General features: G+C 40.0%; 1 protein-coding gene across 6 annotated transcripts; it reads right to left on the bottom strand.

The window, feature by feature from the left end:
* Positions 1–359: 359 nt before the first annotated feature.
* On the bottom strand, positions 360–19,592 carry LOC115161397 (interferon-induced GTP-binding protein Mx). 6 transcript variants are annotated; one of them, XM_029712351.1, is made up of 15 exons: positions 19,475–19,592; positions 16,522–16,603; positions 8,911–8,945; positions 8,338–8,519; positions 7,795–7,929; positions 6,179–6,333; positions 5,691–5,829; positions 5,409–5,607; positions 4,873–4,951; positions 4,640–4,762; positions 3,904–4,060; positions 3,588–3,746; positions 2,491–2,567; positions 1,953–2,150; positions 360–1,163 (listed from the first exon to the last, which is right to left on the bottom strand). In XM_029712351.1, exons 3-15 carry the CDS (start codon positions 8,931–8,933, stop codon positions 942–944), a joined length of 1,848 nt encoding a protein of 615 aa, XP_029568211.1. In that variant the 5' UTR covers positions 8,934–8,945; positions 16,522–16,603; positions 19,475–19,592; the 3' UTR covers positions 360–941. The 6 variants fall into 6 exon arrangements, with proteins under 6 accessions (XP_029568211.1, XP_029568210.1, XP_029568214.1 ...); XM_029712350.1 differs by having other exon boundaries at positions 16,562–16,603; XM_029712354.1 differs by having other exon boundaries at positions 16,562–16,600.
* Between the last annotated feature and the right edge of the window lie 7,829 nt (positions 19,593–27,421).

The raw sequence follows: 27,421 nt of genomic DNA, 5'->3' as shown, positions 1-27,421 counted from the left end.
GGGAACCTGACATCATCACCACACATTGTGCCCACAAAATGCATCACTAAGCTAAGGACCCTGGGACAAAACTAAACACCTCCTTCTGCAACTTGGATCCTGGACTTATTGAAGAGGAACCTGACATCATCACCACACATTGTGCCTTCAAAACACATCACTAAGCCAAGGACCCTGGGACTAAACAACTCCTTCTGCAATTTGGATCCTGGACTTCCTGACGGGCCGTCCCCAGGTGGTAAGGGTAGGTAACAACACATCAGCCACGCTGATCCTCAACACGTTTAATAAAACAGGCATCAAGTTATTAAAATGCCATCATATAATCATTCTCTACATTGATGCGCTCTGACCAATCAGAAAGTGGATACAACCTTTATTTCATTTGTCACTTTAAATAATATTAGCAACAATCTTCACATATTTCCTCAGTACATTTTGAGATAAAAACATAAAAACATACCACATTGCAGATATGTGATGATACAACATTCACATTTTATTTGAATCCCAATTTTGACAAAATGTAGAGATGCCCATCATATAAAATGTTCTGTATGCTGATCAAATGTAGGTATATTTATTGCAGGCTTTGTTGGCTACATCTCAGAATTTCTGCATTGACAAATGGTCAACCACCGTCTACTAATCAAGGCGATCCGCTCGCAACCTTTTACATTTACAGTAGGATTTCCGGCCGACCTCTGGTTCTTCCTGTAGGATTTCACTGGGGTCGTCTGTAAAGCATCTCACTGATCTTAGCCGATCTTATACATTTGTTGAATATAAATATACAAAATATAGCTTATTTTACTTAGTATCTAAAATAAATTGCAATTGGCCATTACTGCCCTTTCCAAAAATCTGGTTATACTTCTTTTAACCGGTTTCTTTTTTTTGCCAACATCTCAGAATTTTGTAACTGACAAGACATCACCCTCTCAGAGGCTGCTGATTTTGTCATTGGCCAGTATAAGGCGATCTGCTTGGGCCAGCAACTTTGCACGATACTGTCCGATCTCTGAATCCTCCTGTAGGATGTTATCAGTGTCATCTCTGTGTAGCAGATCCAGCATTTCACTGCACACAATCTTGGCTGACTGCTTCAGGATGAAGTAACGAATCAGCATGGGCACCTGGTCAGCCAGTCTTTGCACCACAATCTGTGAGAGAGGTGAGGTGGGATGGAGAGTGAGGGCTAGAAGTGATGAGATGGCCACAAGGCAACCAAAAGATTACCAAATGACAACAAAGGCTCAGCAAGGTGAACATATAGACTTCAGAGTTGGATTGGTCTGCAAAATGCAATATACCATAATGCAACCCTGCCACAACAATGTATGTTTGAAAAATTTGTCATCTGATCATCCCATTGATGATATCATGGATTCATTGTACAGGCTGGAGCAGAGCTATGTAATGTACAATACCGTTCAAAAGTTTGGGGTCACTAGAAATGTCCTTGTTTTTTATTTTTTTTGTCCATTAAAATAACATCAAGGTGATCAGAAATACAGTGTAGACATTGTTAATGTTGTAAATGACTATTGTAGCTGGAAATATCTACATAGGTGTATAGAGGCCCATTATCAGCAACTATCCCTCCTGTGTTCCAATGGCAAGTTGTGTAAGCTAATCCAAATTTATAATTTAAAAGGCTAATTGATCATTAGAAAACCCTTTTGCAATGATGTTAGCACAGCTGAAAACTGTTGTCCTGATTAAAGAAGCAATAAAACTGGCCTTCTTTAGACTAGTTGAGTATCTGGAGCTTCAGCATTTGTGGGTTTGAGTCCACAAATTTGTGGAAGTCCCTGATGAGAAAGTGTGTGACTTTGTTGATAAGCACACTACATAACATGCCAGTTTTATGTGAGCTGCAGGTTAAGTTAATTAGATTTTATTTCTGGAACACTCTATACATACTGCACAGTAGATGTGTTGTGTTGTACCTCATAGTATGCCTTGAGCAGCCCAGGGTACTTGCTCCTGGTGTCCTTATCTGAGCCTGCTGCTGTTTCCCCCTCCTTCGGAATATGTTTGTTGAAGATTTCATCCTGTGTGTAGACCTGCATCTCCATCTGAAACTGCTCCATGATCCTCTCCTTCACTATGGTTGACTGATTTTCCTGGATTGTTTCAATTTTTTTCTGAGTTTAAACAAAGATTAAGATTCCATGAGGACAAAGAACCTTAGATGCAGGGAGGCAGTGAAATACTGTTACTGTTTCAGATAAAAGTTCAGTCCGACATGCTCTAAGTATCGTATGATGTTTTATTTTGAACATTTCAGGGTACAATCCTACATTGGACAACCTGTAAATTGGAATTCTTCATAAAAATATGTGATTTTTAAGTGCTACTTTGCCTCATTTTCCTGCCTTCTTGCTAGTGCCACTAACTAAGATTTCCATTTCAGCCTAAAATCACAGAATAGAGAATTGTATGATTATCATGTCAGAGCGCTTAACAGTTTACAATTGTCATTACCTTTGAGACCTGATGAAGATAAGGATAATTCTTAAAGCCCTCTCTGGACAAATGATCAAATTGCTTCTGCACCATGTCTGAAAAACCAAAACAAATGTATTTGGTAAAGAGATGTTAAAAGAAACAAATGTATTTGGTAAAGAGATGTTAAAAGAGACAAATGTATTTGGTAAATATATTTCACAAAACGTTTTTATTTAAAGGGATAGTACAGCCAAATTACAAGTCAATAGTCCCAATATTATAATTTGTTTGTGCTTCATGTACATGTTCAAGTAACTCAATTGAGCTACACAATCAATTTGTTTGGATATGAAGCGTGAAAAATGGAAACAGGTAAATTAAACCAAAGCATGGATTGATGTCACACCTTGTCCATAGACTGCTTACAGGGTAAGGAAACCAATATGTCATTTTGTAATTTTATTGAACTATTCCTTCAACATGTCCTATTTAGTTAAAGTTAATGTCACATGCACAAGTACAATGAAATGACATTCTTGCAAACTCTAAACCCAACAATGAAACCCTAAAAATAACGTAAGGTAGAACAAAAACACTAGATAAATAAGAACTCAAGTAAGCGATATAGAGGGACAGTTCCAGCGTCAGTAGCTATATACAGGGACAGTTCCAGCGTCAGTAGCTATATACAGGGACAGTTCCAGGGTCAGTAGCTATATACAGGGACAGTTCCAGCGTCAGTAGCTATATACATAGGGACAGTACCAGCGTCAGTAGCAATGCCCCAGAAAACCCTGTTCCTTTCCCTTTGGTGAGGTGTATTTCTATAACATGTACACTAATAATCAGGAAGCAAGTACAGGGAGTGAATATAATAAATAAACAAACATGAAAGAAAACAAGAAACATGGGTAGCGTACAGAACAGAAACATTAACGCCTGAGGAAAGACCCAAAGGGAGTGACAGATATAGGGGAGGTAATCAGGAAAGTGATGGAGTCCAGGTGAGTCTCATGAGGCGCAGGTGTGCGTAACGATGGTGGCAGGTGTGCGTGGTAATGAATAAACTGGTGCCAACAAGCGCCAGAGGGGGAGAGATGGAGTAGACATGAGAAGGGGTATTGGTCACTTACCTCTGATTTTCTGAAGTGTCATCATAGCTGGATTCTTAAGTTCAGCCACTAGTTTCTGAACAACATGTTGAAATACCCTGTAGTTAGTGAATCCTGGAAGCTCACTTCCCCTGTGCTTCTGATCATATTCATCCACCACTTGTTGCACTACTTCATGGTCTAAATTCAGGAAAACAATGTTAATAATTCATTGAAGATTATAATCACTGTTGTATGACATAACTATTAGCAGTATAATAATTATATCAGTAAATATTAGGGATATTTAGAAACATAAATATTTATTGGTTATACATGGAATTATGATGAGCAATACCTGGGCTATTCAGATTGTACCTACAATGTGATTTGGCATATTTGAGACATTCCATCCACTCTGTAAATTCCTTTCGCATGAGCTCAAATAGATTTTCCTCAACGATAATATCCCCTTTGGACAGTTGGGTAATCTGCTCATTGAAGTCTGTTATGACCTGAAGAAGGAAACATAACAATAAAAGATACCTGTTAAATGTTTAATATTTAGTCCTTTTAGATTACTGTTTAATGAAATGGCTCCACAAGACCCATCCATCCTTATGTCCTCTACAGATATTAAACAAGAACTATCTTACAGTGGCGTGTCCAAGTGTTTTTGTAAGATCAGCTGTCAAGGTAAAGTATTGTTTAACCTGGTGACAAACATAATCAGCTGGATTTTAAGGAAGGAGAGTGGAGAAAGTGGGAGTGTTAAGTGGGAGTGTGGAGAAAATGTTAATGCTGTTTAATTTATCTTTCTGGACAGTGCGTCTACTCTTACACCTGTGTTGCAAATCTGACCAATCCAAAAGGTAGAGGATTTGCAACAGAGTTGATGCCTTTACACCAAGTACCATTACCAAAATTCTCTATAGGACATTCTCCTGACAATATACCAAACCATGACAATAACACACCTGGACTACTGTACAACAGTATGGCTTCCAACCCTACATCATACATGTATATAGAAATGTTGTACAAAATAAGAAGTTTACGAAGCTGAAAGATGGAAAGGTGAAAGATGTTCTCACCTGAATGAGGTACTTCCTCTTCTCTGCAGGTTCCAGGGGAGGCCCGCCCTCTAATTTACTCAATAAATGCTTTACCTCCCCCAGCTGCTCCTTTATCTTCGTTGACATCTTGGGCAGATATTTCTGACCAGGAGCAAACACACAACAAGCTAATAGGTACCAGACCACATGTTTTCCAGTGTGTACTGGGTGTAGGGAGAACAGATAACTGTAGGGTATGTGGTTGGACTAACTTTGATATGTTTGACCAGGGCATTGCTAAGCTTGGTGGCTAGGCACTTGGTGGTTGCCTTCTCCTCATGCAAGAGGGATCTTTACATTGAAAGGGAGAGAAATATAACAAACACAGTATTTCATCCCAAAAATTGGCCAACAGATTTTACACCTAAAAATGGTATAACCGTTGGCCTACAATGGTCACGCCCCCACAGATATCGAATTAACATAATAAAACAATAACATCAAAATCAATCTGTTTAAGCTAGAGATATGTGCTAAGCTAACGTATGGAATTGTTTTATGATCATACCGAGGATCATTTAGCTATTTGATTTTGAATGTTAAAAAGTACAATACGCAGAAATGTAAGAGAAGAGAGGGGAGGGACTCTCATTCATCAACACTCTATGGAACTACTCTCAAAGGATATCTGGAAAAATATACTTTTTTCATAAAATCCTGAAATCAATAGTTTGGGACCCTGAACATTTTCAGATGTGAAGCCATCAAAATCAAAGTTCATTTAACACATGACAAGAACACATTTTACCTGAAGTGCTCGTGATTTCGGAAGAATTCCAACTCCTCTTCAATCGCACGAGTTATTGACATGTTTTCATCAATTTGCTTCTGACCACGACATTTCACAATGACATAGCCCATATTGAGAATGATGACTTTGTTGTGGACAATTTCCAACACATTCTTCTCTGCTCCAGGGTCTATCAGATCTGGCTTTGTCAGAATGGCTTGAAGACCAATGAAAAGCATTATGATAACTGCTAATATAAAAACCCTATAAAAAATACATTCATCTATATAATTTCTTTACCCAGAGTTCTTGTGCCTTCAGGATCCACTTCTTGTGCCATTTTCAGGGCCTCTGTTGTTGCTATGTCAACATTACATGGTACCACCACCAAAATAATGGTTCTCTTCTCCTTTATGAATTTCCTAATGAGATGATTGATCTAGCAAAAAAGGAAGAAGAATGTGACAAAGCAGTCAGGATGCAAGCCTTTGACCGAGTTATTTGATTAATCTACCGCTTGTTACCATGATATCGCCCTGTCTGGGGCACTCTGTTCTTTATGGTTCTGAAGCTCAACCTTCCTTAATGTCAACACATGCAAAGTACCTTTCACCTTTTATCAACCATCATAGCTACATGTACCTTGCTAGCAATTATGGTATAAAGTCTGTACACCTGGCTGAAACAATTAATCGTTAGTGAATCATTCGATGAGAACCAAGAGTCATGAGAACCTAACAATGTACTGGACAAAGTCCAAAAGCTATACACACTAACGTTAGACTTACTTGGGCTCCAATGTCATCTGGTTGTCCTTTCACAGCAACCCTGGTGATCCCTGGTAAGTCAATCAGACTGAGGTCACACACCGTGGAGGATGTGATCTTTAGAGTGATCAGGTCTTCACATATCCCCACTCCCTTTCCAGCTAACGCATTCTGAGCTGTTAAATCAATGGGAAAATATTGATGAAATAACAGATGTGTCTATTATTTGTTTGTTTGTCTGTCTTATACCCCCGACAGAACTCTTCTTATTATAATATATATTCTATAGTTGTTTATGGTAAATACCATACATACTTTTCCACATTAAATTGTAATAGATACGTCAATGTCAGTAGCAGTATGTGCTGTTTAAGATAAGGGAGGACAGTATATTAATTTATGAGCATGGCCTTATTTCTATTACAGCATATAGGATGACTGTCATTCATATTCCATTCACCCAGCTCAATGTAACATCGATAGGTTTAGGCTACTACATCATACTAAAATGTTTCCTATACCCATCATGAGGTTGCTACGACCTAGCCTATGAATGAAAGTTTACAATGCAGGTGCAAAAGTTGAGAGAATTTTTAGTAATCAAGGTGACAGACACTGACACATTCAATACCACCTTGAACACTCTTGCCTGCATCTAGTTGATCTAGGTTGTAATCATTAGTCCAACAGTTGCAAACCAGAGTTTCTATTGGACAATTTCAGGTATGTTTATCCTTGTTTTGTTTCCGTTTGCGTCCGTTTAAGAAACATTTTTCTACAGAATTGGTGGAATGAATACACCCCCGATCACAGTTCACTTTCATAGCAGCCACATACAAACAGCATGATCCCTTTGATCACTGTATAGCTAATTCCTTCTCCCACCTACGCACTCCCCTCATCTCACCTTTTCCCTTGTGGACTTCAGTGCACAACACATCAGCTGTCTGTGATCAAACGAAAAAACCTTCCAAGCCAAACCTTCATATCAGCGCTACCCACAGCCGACATCATTGTCACCATATTATATCATCATAGTCAACATAGCTACAGTGTTCAGTCAGCAGTAAGCAGTTTAGCAGTTACACCGGTGGGCCCCAGTGGCTAACAATTTATAAAACCTAAAAACTTACCTTGACTTGGAAGAGTTCCTTCGTTGGATAGCCATAGCCAGCTAGCTAACATAGCATCCCTCGCTGTTTGAGCTTGGTGTTTGAGTAGGCTAAACTAGCTAGCTAATTTCGCAAGCTAAGTAAGTGAAAGTTAAAGAAATATGAAATATAGCTAGCTCTCTCTCTCTCCTGCTTCTCCTTTATAATATATATTTTTTATTTGGGTAACCTCTCTATTTGGGTAACCTACACACCACATGTTATGTATTGCGGTGCTAGCTAGCTGTAGCTTATGCTTTCTGTAATAGATTCGTTCTCTGATCCTTTGATTGGGTGGACATAGGGCTATATTTAGCATAGTTTTATTTAAAATATAACTTTTTAAATTTTTTGCTATTTAAATGTTTATGAAATTCACTGAGGAGGATGGTCCTCCCCTTCCTCCTCTGAGGAGCCTCCACAGTTTAATGTACAGTATAGAATAATATGTCTGTGTGTTTGTGTGTGTGTTCGTTCCCATCTGACCTTGTTCAACGTGTCTCACAACTTCTGAAGGTTCGTCAAATTCATTGACTTTCCCTCCGTATGAGATGACAGCCTCCCATTTCACTGTCCTGTCTTTACAGAGTTGAAGTAGCAGTGGGCACCTGGTGACAATACCTGGAAACAAGGAAATACCAATGATAGATCATTATACTATATTACAGAACAAACAATACAACAATCAATATGACAGTACAGTCAACAATGGAGAGGGACATGAATTTCATGATATATATTTAACTTCTGCAGGCTACAGACAACAAGGTTGCTCTAATATTCTGAAAGCACGTCAGACATTTACAGTGTCTGACTAAATGGTTAGAAAACTCATGTACAGTTAACATTTTCTGTAAAGTTTTGCTGTGGTTACCAGGTTAATTTGAAGATTCTAAACATTTCAATAATGTCCGTGTCTCTGTGGTCCTATTGTACTGTCTGTTTCCTGACCTCGTCTATGGACTTTGGGTGATTTGGGCATGACATTTAAAACATTTAAAATATTCAGGAAACAATACAGAATCTCACCAGTCCCTCTGGGCAGCGCCACCCCAGAAAGGGTCTCAAGCACAGAGCTCTTTCCTGAACTCTGGTCTCCCACCACAGCAATGGTTGGCAGTGGCAGCTCCTTATCTATCCCTATGGATCTCATGTCGTCTACTAAGTCTATGAAGGGCCGGACCTTCTCCGCCAGCTGTTCTTGGAACATACTGAGGGTATGTCAGGGGTACAAAACAATGCCATTATGAATGGTTAATTTGTTGATAGACATGCATGGCTAAATTCATTATTTTACACAGTTTTTATAGTTAGTAGCAAACTATCATTTGAACTACATGGGATGAGAAAATGTATGTCCCAAAAATGTTAACACTTCACCATGTGTAACAAAATGTCACACTATTTACTGCATAAATAATCACCACTGCATAAATAATCACCACTGTATAAATAAACCTCATCACCATAAAATTCTGAATATTAGGATTTTAGTATTGTGGCACAGTGTAGTACAAAGTAGTACTGCAAGTCTGCAATAAGATGTGGAAAATGGAGGCCTTCATCATTTCAAAACCGAAAACTGAATTAATGTTGTCCCACCTCGGTCCATCGTCATAAGACATGTCTCTCTTCCGCTGAAATAAAAGAGAATGAAAGCTAAACCATTTAGATGAAAATACACAATAACAGCAATGCATCAGTATTTTGAGCGAAAGTTATAATAAGCTAAATAACATAACATAACTATAACATAAGAGGAGATACAGTCTCACGTGCCCAGTTCGAAAGCTTAGAATTTGCCAACTGTAATACACTGAGTATACCAATCATTAGGAACACCTTTCTAATATTAAGTTGATAGAAACATTAAGAACACCTTTCTGAATAATTTACTGAATGATATACTGAATTGATATACTGAATGATATACTGCTTTCCCAGGAACCGGCCCAGATCCCTGTGATTTTACTGAATGATATACTGCTCTCCCAGGAACAGGCCCAGATCACTGTGATTTGACTGAATGATATACTGCTCTCCCAGGAACTGGCCCAGATCCCTGTGATTTGACTGAATGATATACTGCTCTCCCAGGAACTGGCCCAGATCCCTGTGATTTGACTGAATGATATACTGCTCTCCCAGGAACAGGCCCAGATCCCTGTGATTTGACTGAATGATATACTGCTCTCCCAGGAACAGGCCCAGATCCCTGTGATTTGCGGGAAGAGAAGGTGGAGAAAAAGGGGCCAAAGGGCGGGGCTGCCTTCTGAGAATTCGTAGGCGATCGAATAAACCCCCACTTCCCTCCATTCTGCTAGCAAACGTGCAATCTTTTGGAAAATAAAATAGATGACCTACGTGGAAGATTAAATTACCAATGGGACATTCAAAACTGCAATATCTTATGCTTCACGAGTCGTGGCTGAACGACGACACTATCAACATACAGCTGGCTGGTTATACGCTGTACCGGCAGGATAGAACAGCGGTGTCTGGTAAGACAAGGTGTGGCGGACTATGTATTTTTGTAAATAACAGCTGGTGCACGATATCTAAGGATGTCTCGAGCTATTGCTCGCCTGAGGTAGAGTATCTCATGATAAGCTGTAGACCACACTATCTACCTAGAGAGTTTTCATCTTTATTTTTCGTAGCTGTTTACATACCACCATAGACAGAGGCTGGCACTAAGACCACATTGAATGAGCTGTATTCCGCCATAAGAAAACAAGAAAACGCTCACCCAGAGGCTGCGCTCCTGGTAGCCCGGGACTTTAACGCAGGGAAACTTAAGTCCGTTTTACCAAATTTCTATCAGCATGTTAAATGTGCAACCAGAGGGAAAAAGCTCTGGACCACCTTTACTCCACACACAGAGAAGCATACAAAGCTCTCCCTCACCCTCCATTTGGCAAATCTGACCGTAATTCTATCCTCCTGATTCCTGCTCGATCAATATAAAAGTGGACAGATGAAGTAGATGCTAAGCTACAGGACCGTTTTGCTAGCACAGACTGGAATATGTTCTGGAATTCCTCCGATGGCATTGAGGAGTACACCACATCAGTTATTGTCTGCATCAATGACGTCGTCCCCACAGTGACCGTACATACTCCAATCAGAAGCCATAGATTAACAGGCAACATCCTCATTGAGCTAAACGTTAGAGCTGCTGCTTTCAAGGAGCGGGACTCTAACCTGGAAGCTTACAAGAAATCCCGCTATGCCCTCCGACGAACCATCAAACAGGCAAAGTGTCATTACAGGACCAAGATTGAATCGTACTACACCGGCTCTGACGCTCGTCGGATGAGGTAGGGCTTCCAAACCATTACCGACTACAAAGGGAAGCACAGACAAGATTTGCCCAGTGACACGAGGCTACCAGATGAGCTAAACTACTTCTATGCTCGCTTCGAGGCAAATAACACTGAAACATGCATGAGAGCACCAGCTGTTCCGGAAGACTGTGTGATCATGCTCTCCGCAGCCGATGTGAGTAAGACCTTTAAACAGGTCAACATTCACAAGGCCGCAGGGCCAGGTGGATTACCAGGACGTGTACTCCGAGCATGCGCTGACCAACTGATCAACTGTCTTCACTGATATTTTCAACCTCTCCCTGTCCGAGTCTGTAATACCAACATGTCTTAAGCAGACCACCATAGTCCCTGTGCCCAAGAACACTAAGGTAACCTGTCTAAATGACTACCGACCTGTAGCACTCACGTCTGTAGCCATGAAGTGCTTTGAAAGGTTGGTCATGGCTCACATCAACACTATTTCCCAGAAACCCTACACCCACCCCAATTTGCATACCGCCCCAACAGATCCACAGATGATGCAATCTATATTTCACTCCACATTGCCCTTTCCCACCTGGACAAAAGGAAATAGCTATCTGAGAACGCTATTGATTGACTACAGCTCAGCGTTCAATAACATAGTGCCCTCAAAGCTAATCAATAAGCTAAGGACCCTGGGACTAAACACCTCCCTCTTCAACTGGATCCTGCACTTTCTGACGGGCCGCCCCCAGGTGGTAAGTGTAGGTAACAACACATCCGCCACGCTGATCCTCAACACAGGGGTCCCTCAGGGGTGCGTGCTCAGTCCTCTCCTGTACTCCCTGTTCAGTCATGACTGCATGGCCAGGCACTCCAAAACCAATGTTAAGATTGCTGATGACACAACAGTGGTAGGCCTGATCACCGACAACAACGAGACAGCCTATAGGGAGGAGGTCAGAGACCTGGCCGTGTGGTGCCAGGCAAACAAACTCTCCCTCAACGTGATCAAGACAAAGGAGATGATTGTGGACAACAGGAAAAAGATGACCGAGCACGCCCCCATTCTTATCGACGGGGCTGTAGTGGAGCAGGTTGAGAGCTTCAAGATCCTTGGTGTCCACATCACCAACAAACTACTATGGTCCATGCATACCAAGACAGTCGTGAAGAGGGCACGACAAAACCTATTCCCCCTCAGGACACTGAAAATATTTGGCATGGGTCCTCAGATCCTCAAATGGTTCTACAGCTGCACAATCGAGAGCCACCTGACTGGTTGCATCACAGCCTGGTATGCCAAATGTTTGGCCTGCGACCGTAAGGCACTACAGAGGGTAGTGCGAACGGTCCAGTACATCACTGGGGCCAAGCTTCCTGAAATCCAGGACCTCTAAACCAGGCGGTGTCAGAGGAAGGCCCTAACAATTGTCAAAGACTGCAGCCACCCTAGTCATAGACTGTTCTCTCTGCTACCGCACGGTAAGCGGTACCGGAGCACCAATTCTAGGTCCAAGAGGCTTCTAAACAGCTTCTACCCCCAAGCAATAAGACTCCTGAACATCTAATCAAATAGCTACCCTGACTATTTGCATTGCCCCCCACGTCACTCTTTTACAACGCTGCTACTCTCTGTTGTTATCATCTATGCATAGTCACTTTAATAACTCTACCTACATGTACATTTTACCTCAACTAACCGGTGCCACTACACATTGACTCAGTACCGGCACCCCCCTGTATATAGTCTCACTATTGTTATTTTACTGCTGCTCTTTAATTACTTGTTACTTTTATTTCTAATTCTTATCTGTATTTTTTCTAACTGCATTGTTGGTTAGGCGCTCGTAAGTACACATTTCACTGTAACCTGTTGTATTCGGCACATGTGACTCAGAAAATTTGATTTAATTTGAATACTTTGTAGAAGCACCTTTGGCAGCGATTACATTTGTCTTTCTGGATAAGTCTCTAAGAGCTTTCCACACCTGGATTGCGCAACATTTGCCCATTTTTCTTTCCAAAATCCTTCACGCTCTGTCAAATTCATTGTTGATCATTTTTGATAACCATTTTCAGGTCTTGCCATAGATTTTTGTCAAAACTGTAACTCGTCCACACAGGGTTCATTCATTGTCTTCTTGGTAAACAACTCCAGTGTCGATTTGGCTTTATGTTTTAGGTTTTTGCTCTGCTGAAAGGTGAATTAATCTTCCAGTGTCTTGTGTAAATTAGACTAGTTTGATACAGTATCAGACCATTTCTTACCAGAATATGTTACTTTACTTTAAGTTTGACTTGCTTTCCAGGTTACCCACTTGCTCATTTTGTAAATATATATTATGTTCTGGAACCATTACATGCATCCAACTTATTGTTATTTAATTATTAGAGATATACAAATGTTTTTTGCACCCACCAATGCATCATGTCCTCAATGGTCATGTGAGATGAAATGTGTTATTTTTGGGAAGTGTTTGACCTGACAAAGATTTGTTTCGGATCGACGAAACGTTGTCAATAAAGCGGTGAATTGGGAACAGTGTGCGAGCCTTCTTGTTCAATACTAGTATTCTTTATTAGCCCAGCACCTATGTTTTTAAGGATGTGCGTATGACCACAAACTTTTCTATAGATAGAAATGGGACTAAACCAGGTTTTCCTCTTGGATTTTGCTTGTGCTTAGTTCTATTCCGTTTCTTTTTTATCCTGAAAAACTCCCCAGTCCTTATCGATGACAAGCATACACATAACATGATGCAGCCACCACTATACTTAAAAATGATTGGTACTCAGTAATGTGTTGTACTGTATTGGATTGGCAAGACTGCTCATTTACATATGCCCTTGACCTTCAACTAAAGGGGATACTGATTTGCTATTAAACACAAGGGAATTATGGACTATCATTAAAGGTGTATAGCTCCATATATTACAATTACTACCTACATTTAATATAAATATGTTTTTAGTGGTGGTGGGGGAGGGGGGGTATAATTGAGTGGATTTGGGCCATTGCTCGTTCGATTCTGGCACTAAAATGGCAGCTTTGGCTCAGTTCAAGCTGCCAAATTTGGGCCGAATGACTCGGGCCTAGTCTGTGCCATCATTCATTTCAGCTGCCAGACCTGGGACAGCAGTTTTAGATCTGTCATGCCGGAATCAGTCCAGATGTGGGCCAGATGTTTGTACTAACTGGGCTGGTTTAAATAACATTTAAACTAGGGGTGTGCCAACATGGCCACACTCGTAATCATATCCGTAAATTGACAGTTCATAGTCGGATTCGATCGGATGATAGTCGTGATTGGAAAAAAATGACGTTGTTTATATGCCTAAATAGAGGCAAAATACCTCCCTGCACATTCTCACTGCAAAAAAGCTGCAGATTAGGAGCAACGCGCGCAGGGGAGTGTGTCCTCAATTTGCAGCGGGCAGACAAATTTGCTTTCACTTTGCACATCAGCGTTTCGTATTTTTTTCCATACCCTTGCCCCAGTTGTTAGATATTATGCACATTGATAGATTGATAGCAAACGTCCTCGCCATGTGATTTATCATAGTAGCAGGCAGCAGAAATCTAAATGATCTGAGTCTGACAGAAAGCATGCGAGGAAAATTGATTGGGTGAAATTATGGAGAACTACAGCTTCGTGCTATATCCAGTCAGAGCAGCGGGAACAACGTACAGCCCGCCCTTCTCTTTAGACAGGCAGTTAAATTATTAAGACCACCTAACACATTACTGACTGGCATGAGAAAGATGCTTGCTGGCACCTGAATATTTTGTTTGGGGGGGATCACGGATAATTACAAAAAATACTCTGATCTTAATCGTATCCGGAAAATTGCCTATATCCGTTACGATACTCGTTTTGATCGGCTACTTGGCACACCCCTAACTTAAACAATCACCTGAGAGGAACTTTTTCTGAACACACGATGAACCGAACTTTATATTGAACCCCTGAACAAACTTTATTCATGTAAACTGAACCGAGAAAGAAGATATCTCATTGCAATGAATTTCCCTTTTGTGTGACACTGTGTCTGTGTAAACATGGTGGAAGTAACTAAGTATTGTTAAAGACTGTTAGTCTAAATTACATATCACGATTAATACTGTCATTGCATTGCACCCATTCGTATGCGAACAGATAGCCTAGCCACTGGCAACCCCTGGTGACCTTACTAAGGTAGCCTCTCTTTAATTGCTCCTGTTTGCACATATAAGAATTTCCCACTCTTCCAAAATCCAGTTAAAGTGTCATATCTGCAGATGAGTCCATAATAGGCTGACCACACCGCTCGCGTCACGTTACAAAATACATTTTGAAATCTGTGATATTCAATAAATGCACACACACTGCTCGCGCGGCCAACGAGCTAAAATAGAAGTCAGTTCTATTTCTTACGCCAATCACGCTGCAAGTCCTGCCTCTCCCATCTTCTCATTGGTTATATCCACGTGGGTGATTGAAAGACGAACTGTTTTGCCATTCGTCATGGTAATACTATGAAAGTTTAGATGCCAATCACCATATAAGTTCAAAGATGAAAAAGCCTGGAAGGAGGAGAGATGACTAGAAACGATTAGGTTGACCGTTTTACGTGTGGATTAATTGTAGGAGTAGAGGACCTTGTGCATTTCAGGTAAAATAACAACTCAATGTTTATATCCCAGGACAAATTAGCTAGCAACAGCAAGCTAGCTAAACAGGACAAATTAGCTAGCAAGTGCAAGCTAACTAGCTAAATTGCCATACATGTTTAATGCTTTTCGACCTGTCCCCAAATTAATGTCATTGGTTCAGAATTTGTTTTGATATTTTAACCTGCGTGTCTTGATCGTGTTTTGTGTAGGGGGACAAAGCACGATGGCGCTCGCGCGCAGCCGGTTTGGGTTCCGTGTAAGTCCCTGACTACAAAATAAATTTAAAAATCGATGTTATTCAATTAATGCACCCACACTGCTTGCGCGCGACAATGAGCATCTGCGTTGCCAAGGGCTAAAATAGAAGTCAGTTCTATTAATAATGCAGATCATGCTGCAAGTCCTGCCTCTCCCATCTCCTCATTGGTGAGTCACATTTGTCGGCTTTAGGCCTATGTTACTTAGTTGATAATGCAAGTTCTAGGCCTACTGTTGATCTGGCCTATAGGCTCGCTCTGAGTTCTATGCTTTAATTTCTTCAGCCAATGGATCACAGTGTATCAATGTGACCATATGCCAGAGGCTGGTGCTCATGCCGTAGTTCAATTTAAACTTTTAGATTTTATCATTTTACTTCAGATTTGTATGATTAACCACCTAACAATGATTTTGAGAAAGGGAAATGTTCAGTTTGAAATGAAACTGCTCCACGAAAATGAGAATATAAAAGGAATCATCACTGGCACGCAGATTGGCACAAATAGTAGGATAAATTGTAAGCTTCCCCAAACTTCAAACTCACAAGTTGCTTATTACACCTGTAAAAAATATTGTGAACGTGCAAGTGCGTGCACACATAGGAAATCCAGTGAAAAACAGTCCGTCCATGGAAATCAAAGGCCCGTCCAACCGATTGGTTCTGGCGCCGACCCTGGTTAATTCTATCAAGACACGAGGAACACGTATGACTATGACAGCTAGAGCGTACCTGATTGGTTGGGCTAAGCATGAATAGTCATTGAAAATAGTAAAAACATCTCCTACTGGATTTCCAGTAAGGTGAGAAGAGAAAATGATGGTTAATGAAGCTATTGTGTAATCCAATTTAGTCTGAATAATTTTGAAAGGCAAAATATTGTGGTTTTGCAACATTGCGATGTTGACGCATGGTTATTTTTCATACATTTTTAACCTATAGCATTAATTGACACAAACATGAACTGATGGCTGATAGTACATTTGTTGAAAGTAAGTAGTGTTACAAACCAGAAAAATTGAGGTAAAACAGATATTCTCCACTTCTTACCAGCTGTTAGTTCTGTCCCAAGTCTGTGTTACTCCCTCCCTGCTGACAGATATAAAAGTACCGGTACTTCTGTTATCGGTCTATTTAATTTTGACTCATTTACCCCAGAAATGAAATTACAGTTGCTAATGGTAGAGGACATATATAAGTTGGTTGTCATAAAATATGGTGTCTCTAGCTCTATCGATCTCTTGAGTAATTAGGAAAAAAGCTATGTGTTACTTTTGTCCTGGTACTCCCCTAGCTCCTTTTCTAATGTATTGAGTCTAGTAAATAAAACCTTTTAGACTTCAATAATCCAACCACTTGTTCAAGGCAACAAAATATTCACTTAGAGCTCAACGACCTTTCAGAATGAGAATACAGTAACTGAATGTTGACTGAGACTACTGTTGATACAAGTATTGAAGGTAAAACTTCTTAATGACAACTATGGTAGAATTAATTCAAGGTTAAACAATTTAATGATTACTATGGTAGAGCTAATTCAAGGTTAAACTATTTAATGATTACTATGGAAGAGAAAATAAAGGTTAAACTATTTAATGATAACTATGGTAGAGTTAATTCAAGGGTCCTCAAAAAATAAATGATGCCCCTACTTCATTAATTTGGATAGGATAACTAAATTAATTACGATAAATTAGATACATTAATTACTCCTGTAATTACTTCATAAATGATCTTGAATAGCCAGGGGCACAACTTTGTTTTATGTTTTTTTATCCAATCGGATAAACACTCCAAACAGACTACCGACCGGTCGGAGGAGTCCGCATTTTCCTGAAGCACACCGTTGCCTAGTTTTGTATCACATTCCAATGATGGGCTCCCGAGTAGCGCAGTGGTCCAAGGCACTGCATTTCAGTGCAAGAGGAGTCACTGCAGTCCCTGGTTCGAATACAGTCTACATAACATCCGGCCGTGATCATGAGTCCAATAGGGTGGCGCACAATTGGCCCAGCGTCGTCCGCGGTAGGCCGTCATTGTAAATATGATTTAGTTCATAAATGACTTGCCTAGTTAATTGAAGGTTAAATAAAAAAACATTTTAAAAACAAAAACAAAAATGCTCTGCCTCTGTCCATTGCCAAAGACCCACAACACAGCCAAGGTCCCAAATGTTGTTCAGGAATATGGAGTATTGATTGAGAAAAGTGGGTAAGACTCACTATAACATGCATTGACCGATCAAAACCTAATATAGACGTGACTATAATAACAAGGCTTATAAAAGGGCAATGGGTTTCACTGAATTTCAGACAGACATAAAATGTTCTGCATCGTATCACTGTCATAACATCGTAGTACAGCCACTATTATGCTGCGTTATATGGTATCAGGCTGTGGGTGTGTCATAAGATGTCATAAGGCTAGAAAATACAGCAATATCTTTGTCATATCACGATCATTACATATTTATGTCAGATTATGACATGTGTTATGAACCCTTATGACATGTTCAAAGAAATTGTTACCAAAAATGTTGGTAAACAATTTCCCCAATGACCAATAATCAAATGTACAGTGTTGGACCATATGTCAGAGCTCACAATGTATTACAGAGCTGCGATTATTCTAAAGAAGAACACACACATTTAAAAACAGCCCCCGCCTTTAACCTCTCAGCTTTCTTGTTCAGAAAAAAAAAATAAAAAAAATAAAAAAAGATAAATATTCAATACTTTGATTTAAATACTAGCTAACAAAAACGTTAGCTGACATGGGCTAGTTGATCTGGACATTTCTGACTAGTCATAAATAGCTCTCTAAGGTATAAAATGACTGACATGACAAGAGGAAAACTGGTGATGCACTACCCAGTATTATTCTACTATTACAACTTTCAAGAATAAGTTGAAAGCCGGACTGAGTTAATAAAATAAATACACTCCTCCGCCGACCGCGCCCCACAGTTTGGAAACCACCAGTGGTGGAAAAAGTACCCAATTGTCCTACTTGAGTAAAAGTTTAGATACCTTAATAGAAAGTTACTAAAGTAAAAGTAAGTCACCCAGTAAAATACTACCTGAGAAATAGTCTAAAAGTATTTGGTTCTATATATACTTAAGTATCAAAAGTAAATGTAATTGCTAAAATGTACTAAAGATTCAAAAGTAAAAGTAGAAGTATGAATAATTAAAAATTCCTCATTTTAAGCAAATCAGACGGTACATGTTTCTTGTTTTTAAAATGTATGGATAGCCAGGGGCACACTCCAACACTCAGACATCATTTACAAAATATGCATTTGTGTTTAGTGAGTCCCCCATATCAGAGGAGGTAAGGATGGCCGCGTGTTGTCTTGATAAGTACGTGAATTTGACCACTTTCTTTTTGCAATTTTCCTGTCCTGTTAAGCATTCAAAATGTAACATGTACTTTTGGGTGTCAGGGAAAATGTATGGAGTAAAAAGTACATTATTTTCTTTAGGAATGTAGTGAAGTAAAAGTAAAAGTTGTCAAAAATATAAATATTAAAGTAAAGTACAGATACCCCCATTAAACGACTTAAATAACAATAGTTTAAAGTACTACTTAAGTACTTTACATCACTGGAAACTCCTGGAATAAATGTGGTCCATTATTACAGTTTCAATTTGGTTTTAGTCCTTTCGATGTAGATTGAGGAAACCTTAGATTATAACACCACCACTTCCAATGGAACTGTACAGAGCTAACGATCTAATCCTGGGGTCTTAAACTTTTTCAGCTCAAGAACCAAATTAGAAATTGACCGTCATCCCATGAACCAAATCATCCTCCAATGACTCAAATTAGGAAGAAATAGTGTGCGATTATATATTTAATTTAATATCTTCTGACTCACCTCTCACTCGCTCACTGCCCGCTTTTGGGTCCCGACCTATAGTTTAAGAAACCCTGATCTTGTCCATTTAAATGCACACTTACTTTGAAATCGTTGACACTTTCAGACAAGCAGGTTGTGTGTTGAGCCAGGGTCACAGAGCAGTATAGGTCTACAGCTTGAGTCTATCACCTTTCATGGAAACAAAATGAAAGTGAAACATTTTGATTGTCCATTCTGGGAAATCATACCATTATTCTGCATCTGTTACACAGTGCATAATTAAAGTTCAGATACAACCTCATTGGTTCTTAAGGGTCACATGATTTCTCAGAAAGTAAAATGAAATCAAGGTTGTTTCTACTACAGATAGATACAAAAATAAAGCAGATGAAATCCCACTGTGGATGGAATTTACTTTACAATTGGGGAATACTTATACTGTACAGTATAAGGGGGATTGTGGATTGTGTCCCCATGAAATGGGCTATCTCCTCAGTGATATTAACAGGACACAATTGTGTAGAGTTTACACAAATATTAGCGTTTTAGCTGTCATTGCAGGACTTTGACTGTGAGAAATCATCTCACTACACAGCCTGTTGTGCATATTGAACATACAGATTGGGACTATACAGTCTAAACTAGAGATTGTGCACCTATGAAATGGGTATCAGCCTACTCAGTGACACTCAGAACTATGTACAGTTTACACACATATTAGCGTCTTCGCTCCAATTGTGCCCCACCGTACACTTCACTTCCCTTCATTGAATAACGCTCTGTTGTTTCATCGCCCCCAACTGAAAAGCCTTTCTACATTTAGATTTTGAGGCATAGAGAAAGTTAAGATATCAGACAGGGGAGGTGATATAAATAAAAAAGAGAGACTTCCTACAATCAACAGAAGATCAAGAAATATCAGCGAGACACAGAGGACTACCAGCTCAACCAGGGGTACGCATGGGAAGGCTCAAGGACGGGAACGCCGAGAGGCCAAAGTAGGGATGCACCACTGACCCTGGACGCAGATATGCAGCAGCGGGAAGACATGGAAACGTAGACACAGAGGCATCCACTGAGAGCTAATTCCCTACTGACAGCGACTTCAGCTACCATCACACACAGACTGTTTTGCCCGAAAGCAGCACAACAAGGCTCCACGAAAGAAAATAAACAATGTAGGAGAGGCAAACGGTCCAAGAGGGGACCAGGAACACAGGCCATGGACACGGAGCTATAGCAGGATGCGGTAATTAACCTCTCCAAAAAATAGCTTACTGACGCGCAAGTCTGTCTTATCTAAGGGCCTCTCTTTTGTACCTACATGTACAGACAAACAATGTGATACGAAAGTAGATCTGTTTAAATTATTTTGCAAGATTAAATGTATATAGAAAAGAAACGGACAGAAGTACTCTATTACAGGGGGAGAGCTTCCACACTGAGCCATTAAAACAGGACTTTCAAGAAGCCAGTTCTTCAGACTGCGCTGTATATGCCACTCCAGAGAGGACTACCTAGAAAAAGCAGCGGAGATGCGCAATAGGTTTCTGAGAAGAGGCTACTCTCCATAAAGTGTGGATGAAGCTTTTAATTTGGCATCGGGAAAACACGAGATGAACTGCTACAAAAAAGACCCACTAGATTTAAAGAACACTGTGTAATGTTCAAAACCACATATACTTTGACCTCGCGAAAAGAGGGAGATACTGTCAAGAAACACTGGCATGTTGTATCATCGGGCCCAGCTTTGCCAGCTGAATTTAAGAATCCACCACTTATTGCATATAGGAGAGGTCGCAATTTACGCGATAAATTGGTCCATGCCAACTGCCAGCCACAAAAGATAGGCTCTTTTACGCCCTCTTCCGAATGGTAGCTATAAATGCAGAGGTTGCGCACAGTGCATCAAGAGTGAATATTTCTACCACCCACATACAGGAAAACGGTTCAAAATAAATGACATAATTACGTGCTTCACCACCCATGTTATCTACATTATTATTAAATGTCCATGGGGGCTGTGCTATGGAGGTAAAACCTCTTGTTCTCTCAACATAATTCTACCTTTAGATTTTGTGGCGTAGAGAAAGTCAAGATATCAGACAGGGGAGGTGATATTAATAATAATCTGAGCAAAAGAGAATGTTTTGGGATTTTCACCCTCCAGACATTTTTTCCTAAAGATCTTAATGATGAAATGCCTATATATGTTATGTTGTAAATGTGAACATGAATTATGCGCCTATTTCCGATTACTCTGACGTTTTTCTCTTCTCTGTACCCAATGATTTATGCAAACTTGCTTGGTAGGTCGATGTCCTCATTGTGGTTTAACAGACGTGTTTAATACGTTTTATGTACACACTTTATTATAATGTTGATGAAATGCATATTGTTATATTTGGTAGCACTTGTTTTCCCTCGACTCCAACCCCATTCGATGCGTGGAACTGATGTATGTGGGGCTAGGTCTATATAAGGGTGCTCATTTAAAAAACTCACAAAAGCTCTGACGAAGGCCAAACATAAAGCTTATTAAAGAGCAGTGATACTATCAAGAGCAGTGATACCATCAAGAGCAGTGATACTATCAAGAGCAGTGATACTATCAAGAGCAGTGATACTTTGAAGAGCAGTGATACTATCAAGAGCAGTGATACTATCAAGAGCAGTGATACTATCAAGAGCAGTGATACTATCAAGAGCAGTGATACTTTGAAGAGCAGTGATACCATCAAGTGTAGTGATACTTTCAAGAGCAGTGATACTATCAAGAGCAGTGATACTATCAAGAGCAGTGATACTATCAAGTGCAGTGATACCATCAAGAGCAGTGATACTATCAAGAGCAGTGATACTATCAAGAGCAGTGATACTATCAAGAGCAGTGATACTTTGAAGAGCAGTGATACCATCAAGTGTAGTGATACTTTCAAGAGCAGTGATACTATCAAGAGCAGTGATACCATCAAGAGCAGTGATACTATCAAGTGCAGTGATACCATCAAGAGCAGTGATACCATCAAGAGCAGTGATACCATCAAGAGCAGTGTGTGGTTTCTTTTTTTTCTCATTTCAACCGTTACCATGCACCTGCAAAAAAGATAGCTAAAATGTGCGAGTGCCTTTTGAATTTTGAACTACCTTTTAATGTGAAAGCTTACAAGACCGTCATGCTTGATTGGCTTACAAGACCATCATGCTTGATTGGCTTACAAGACCATCATGCTTGATTGGCTTACAAGACCATCATACTTGATTGAGTGATTTGTCTTGTAGTAATGTGGTGCCTGTATTTCCTTAAACTTTTTTATTTAGCAATATATTTTTTGGGTCAGTAGGTGCCCAACATAACAGGTGGTGGTGTGTTGGACACAGTCACTCATATACAGAGGTCTAGAGCCTGACTGCATTCCTGATTTATGTAACCGTTAGCTTACCTGTGTAATATTGACATAAGCTCAAAAACATTTACTTTGCAAACAGCTCTGGTGGACATTCCTGCACTCGGCATACCAATTGCACGCTCCCTCAACTTAAGACATCTGTGGTATTGTGTTGTGTGACAAAACTGCACATTTTAGACTGGGATTTTATTGTTCCCAGCACAAGGTGCACCTGTGTAATGATCATGCTGTTTAACCAGCTTCTTGACATGTCACACCACATCTTCACTTCGCTGATCCTCAACACTGGGGCCTCACAAGGGTGTGTGCTCAGCCCCCTCCTGTACTCCCTGTTCACCCACGCCTGAGTGGCCATGCACGCCTCCAACTCAATCATCAAGTTTGCAGATGACAACAGTAGTGGGCTTGATTACCAGCAACGACGAGACAGCCTGCAAGGAGGAGGTGAGGGCACTCGGAGTGTGGTGTCAGGAACACAACCTCTCACTCAACATCAACAAAACAAAGGAGATGATCGTGGACTTCAGGAAACAGCAGAGGGAGCACCAACCTATCCACATCGATGGGACAGTAGTGGAGAAGGTGTAAAGTTTTAAGTTCCTTGACGTACACATCACGGACAAACTGAAATGGTCCACCCACAAAGACAGCGTGGTGAAGAAGGTGCAACAGCGCCTCTTCAACCTCAGGAGGCTGAAGAAATTTGGCTTGTCACCTAAATCCCTCACACACTTTAACAGGTGCAAAATTGAGAGCATCATGTCGGGCTGTATCACCGCCTGGTACGGCAACTGCACCGCCCTCAACCGCAAGGTTCTCCAGAGGGTACGCATCACCAGGGGCAAACTACCTGCCCTCCAGGACACCTACAGCACCCGATGTCACAGGAAGGCCAAAAAGATCACCAAGGACAAGAACCACCCGAGCCACTACCTGTTCACCCCGCTGTCATCCAGAAGGCGAGGTCAGTACAGGTGCATCAAAGTTGGGACCGAGAGACTGAAAACAGCTTCTATCTCAAGGCCATCAGACTGCTAAACAGCCATCACTAGCACATTAGAGAGGCTGCTGCCAACATACAGACTCAAATCACTGGCCACTTTAATAAAGGTATCACTAGTCACTTTAAATAATGACGCTTTAATACAGTTTTTTACAATCACTTTGGCACTAATTTCGGAACCTTGATGTCATTTTTCAAAACTCTAGACACAAAACTCACAATCAATGATCAAAATGCAAATTCTTCAAAACTCTTAACACTTTTTCCAATTGCTTGGATACAATACACATAAAGCTAAGATCATTTGTTTATTGAACTAAAATCACCAGTTCAAAATGACACAACTTATGAACATCAAAGTATTACCATTTCAAAATGCAATTCACACATTACATCTGAGATGACTGTCTATTAATTTCATTACAATGATCTAACTATCAATTAATACAACTGCTCAAAATGATAAGTAACTGTTGCATTAGTCTTAATTCATAGTTTTATGGAAACTGACAAACAATATTCCATGTTTAGATCATGAAAGTTTCAGGATAACGAGATCCATTGACACCAATTACCGTGGAACATGAACCAATTGGACTATATTATCAATGGATGTAATATTTCATCATCATTCTTTATCAGACACTGTTTCTATGGTCCCATGTACCACTTTTCCAGACCATGTTTTCAGATTTGACATTACTGTACACTCACTGGCCACTTTATTATGTACACCTATCTAGTACACCCTTTTGCCTCCACAACAGCCTGAATTATTCACGGTGTTGTACGTTAAGAGATGCCCTTCTGCACACCACTGTTTTAAACAGCTGTTATTTGAGCATTTGTGGCCTTTCTGTTAGATTGAATGAGTCTGGACATTCTCCTCTGACCTCTCTCATTAACAATGTGTTTTTGGCCCCAGAACTGCCGCTCACTGAATGTGTTGTGTTTATCGCACCGTTCTCTGTAAACTCTAGAGACTGTAGTGCATAAAAGTCCCAGGAAGGCAGCTGTTTCTGAGATGCTGGAATCACCATGTGTGGCATCAACAATCACACCACGGTCAAAGTTGCTTAGATTACGCATCTTGCCCGTTCTAATGTTTGGTCGAACAACAACTAAAGCTCTCTACTCTATATACTCTATATATTGAGTTGCAGGCAGTTGTCATTGTGTGGGATAATGTCAGGTTCCACCATGCTCAAATGGTGCAAGCATGGTTTCAGGCCCATCCACAATTTACCACCCTGTACTTACCCTCATACTCTCCTTTCCTAAAACCCCATTGAGGAGTTTTTCTCCACATGGAGGTGGAAGGTATATGATAGGCGCCTTCACGAACAAGCCGCCCTTCTCCAGGCCATGGATGACGCATGCAATGACATCACGTCAGACCAGTGTCAGGCTGGATTCGTCATGCCCGAAGATTCTTTCCAAGATGTTTGGCTAATGAAAACATTCATTGTGATGTGGATGAGAACCTGTCACCAAATCCACAAGACAGGGTTGAGGGAAATATAGAAGTACAGTAATCAATTCTTTGTTTTGCTTTTTACAGCCAGGTGAGGAACACTGCAGTTGATGTTTTACTGTAGTTTTTTTTTCTTTTTTTGTAGCTAATTATTTTTGCTTTGATTCAAAGAAACCTTTGAGTGATTTTATTGTATTTCATCAATGCATTTCAGATTTTGTTCAATGATTCCACTGTGTCTGTTGTATTCTCTTTACTAGTCCTTTTACAGTAATGTATTTACGTGTAGTACCATAATGAAACATGTATCACATATTTTGTACTACAATATTTAATCATTGAACGAACAACTACACAGTGAAACTATCGGTATCTTGTGTGTGGGTGATCTAAATGAATGTTCCTATGGTATTTCATGATAAATGAGTTATTTGAACCAATGATTCTGTAAGGTCAAGGTTCCTTTAAAGATATGAATGCACAATGCAATGTTTTGAACATTGGACGGCCTGTGTTACAAGTGATGACCGTTTTGAGTTTTGTGTCTAGAGTTTTGAAAAAGGACCACAAGGTTCTGAAATTTGTGCCAAAGGGATTGTAAAAAACTGCAACGTTTACATATCCTACATTACTCATCTCATATGTATATACTGTATTTCATACCATCTATTTGTCACGTCCTGACCAGTATAGAGGATATTTTGTTATTGTAGTTTGGTCAGGACGTGGCAGAGGGTAGTTGATTTATGTATTACGGGGTTTTTTGGTCACTGGTCTATGTTTGTATTTCTATGTGTATGTTCTAGGGTAGTTTTCTATGTGTAGGTTGGGTGCTGGACTCTCAATTGGAGGCAGGTGTTTCTAGTTGCCTCTGATTGGGAGTCCTATAAATAGGTGTGTGTTTTGTTTGTCACTTGTGGGTAGTTGTTTGAGAGCACTGCTTTTGTTGAGCCTGCGTCTCTGTTCCTGTCGTTAGTTTGTTTATTGTTTTCTGTGGTGTTCTCATTGTTATAATAAATATGTTGAGCACACAACCCGCTGCGCCTTGGTCCCATTCTCTCTTCCACGACAGTTGTGACACTATTGCATCTTGCCTATGCCGCACGGCCATCGCTCATTAATATATTTATATGTACATATTCTTTTTCCATCCCTTTACATTTGTGTGTATTAGGTAGTTGTTGTGATTTGTTAGATTACTTGTTAGATATTACTGCACTGTCAGAACTAGATTCACAAGCATTTCGTTACACTCGCATGAACATCTGCGAACCATGTTTATGTGACAAAAAAGATTTGATTTGAGGTGGATGGATTATCTTGGCAAAGGAGAAATGCTCATCAACAAGGATGTACATATTTTAGAGAAAAAAGTTTTTTGTGCGTATGGAAGATTACTGAGATCTTTTATTTCAGCTATTGGAACATCGGACCAACACTTTACATGTTGCGTTTATATTTTTGTTCAGTATAGATAGAGAGGTCTATAGAGCCTGTCTGCATTCCTGATTTCTTCCACCATTAGCTAATCTGTGTAATATTGACATGAACTCAAAAGCACTTTGTCCTGTTTTATGAATTGCTGTGGTGATCAATGGGCAGTTCATTACCTCTATCAGATGAAAGTGGAGATTAAAGTTTGTATTTGTATTTATTTTTGCAGTAAAGATGGTGATGCTACTATTATACACATTTACAATAGGACTATAGATACACAAATGCATACATCCTAATGATGTATAGATCCTGTATATTACTTTAATAGCAGGACACTGTAAAGTCTATTATTCAACTGAAGAGTATGAATTCGGCTGTTTGAGAAGCTTTGAATCCCAAGCAACCTGCCCACACATTGTTTGAAGTACAATATACCAACATAGCTGCTGTAGTAGGTCAAAGTTGTGTGCTGGAAAACCTTGGTAAAGCATTGGGTAGAGAAGGCATTCGGCTTCAGACTCTCTACTTCTAACTTAGTCATTTTAAATTTTTTCAATTTCCATGGTTTTTGGACCTGCTGATTTGTCCTTGTCTTTTGGCTTGCTCCTCAAGAAATGCTGGCGACCTTGACAGAAGCCAAACGTGAGTTGGCTTGGGGTGTGGTTTGATTTGGGTGTTTCTTGAATCCCAAGTGCCAGGTCTCTCTCCATTCAGAGACATCAGT

This window comes from Salmo trutta, chromosome 24 (assembly GCF_901001165.1).
Source record: "Salmo trutta chromosome 24, fSalTru1.1, whole genome shotgun sequence".
Lineage (NCBI taxonomy): Eukaryota > Metazoa > Chordata > Actinopteri > Salmoniformes > Salmonidae > Salmo > Salmo trutta.
This window is presented reverse-complemented; position numbering and strand designations above follow the sequence as displayed.

Coding starts and splice junctions, on each gene's coding strand:
- LOC115161397 (XM_029712351.1), bottom strand. CDS start 8,933: ATGTCTTATGACGATGGACCGAG. Junction 4,952..5,408: donor CGAAATCACGAGCACTTCAG/GTAAAATGTGTT, acceptor TTCAATGTAAAG/ATCCCTCTTGCATGAGGAGA. Junction 4,061..4,639: donor AGAGGAAGTACCTCATTCAG/GTGAGAACATCT, acceptor TTCCTTCTTCAG/GTCATAACAGACTTCAATGA.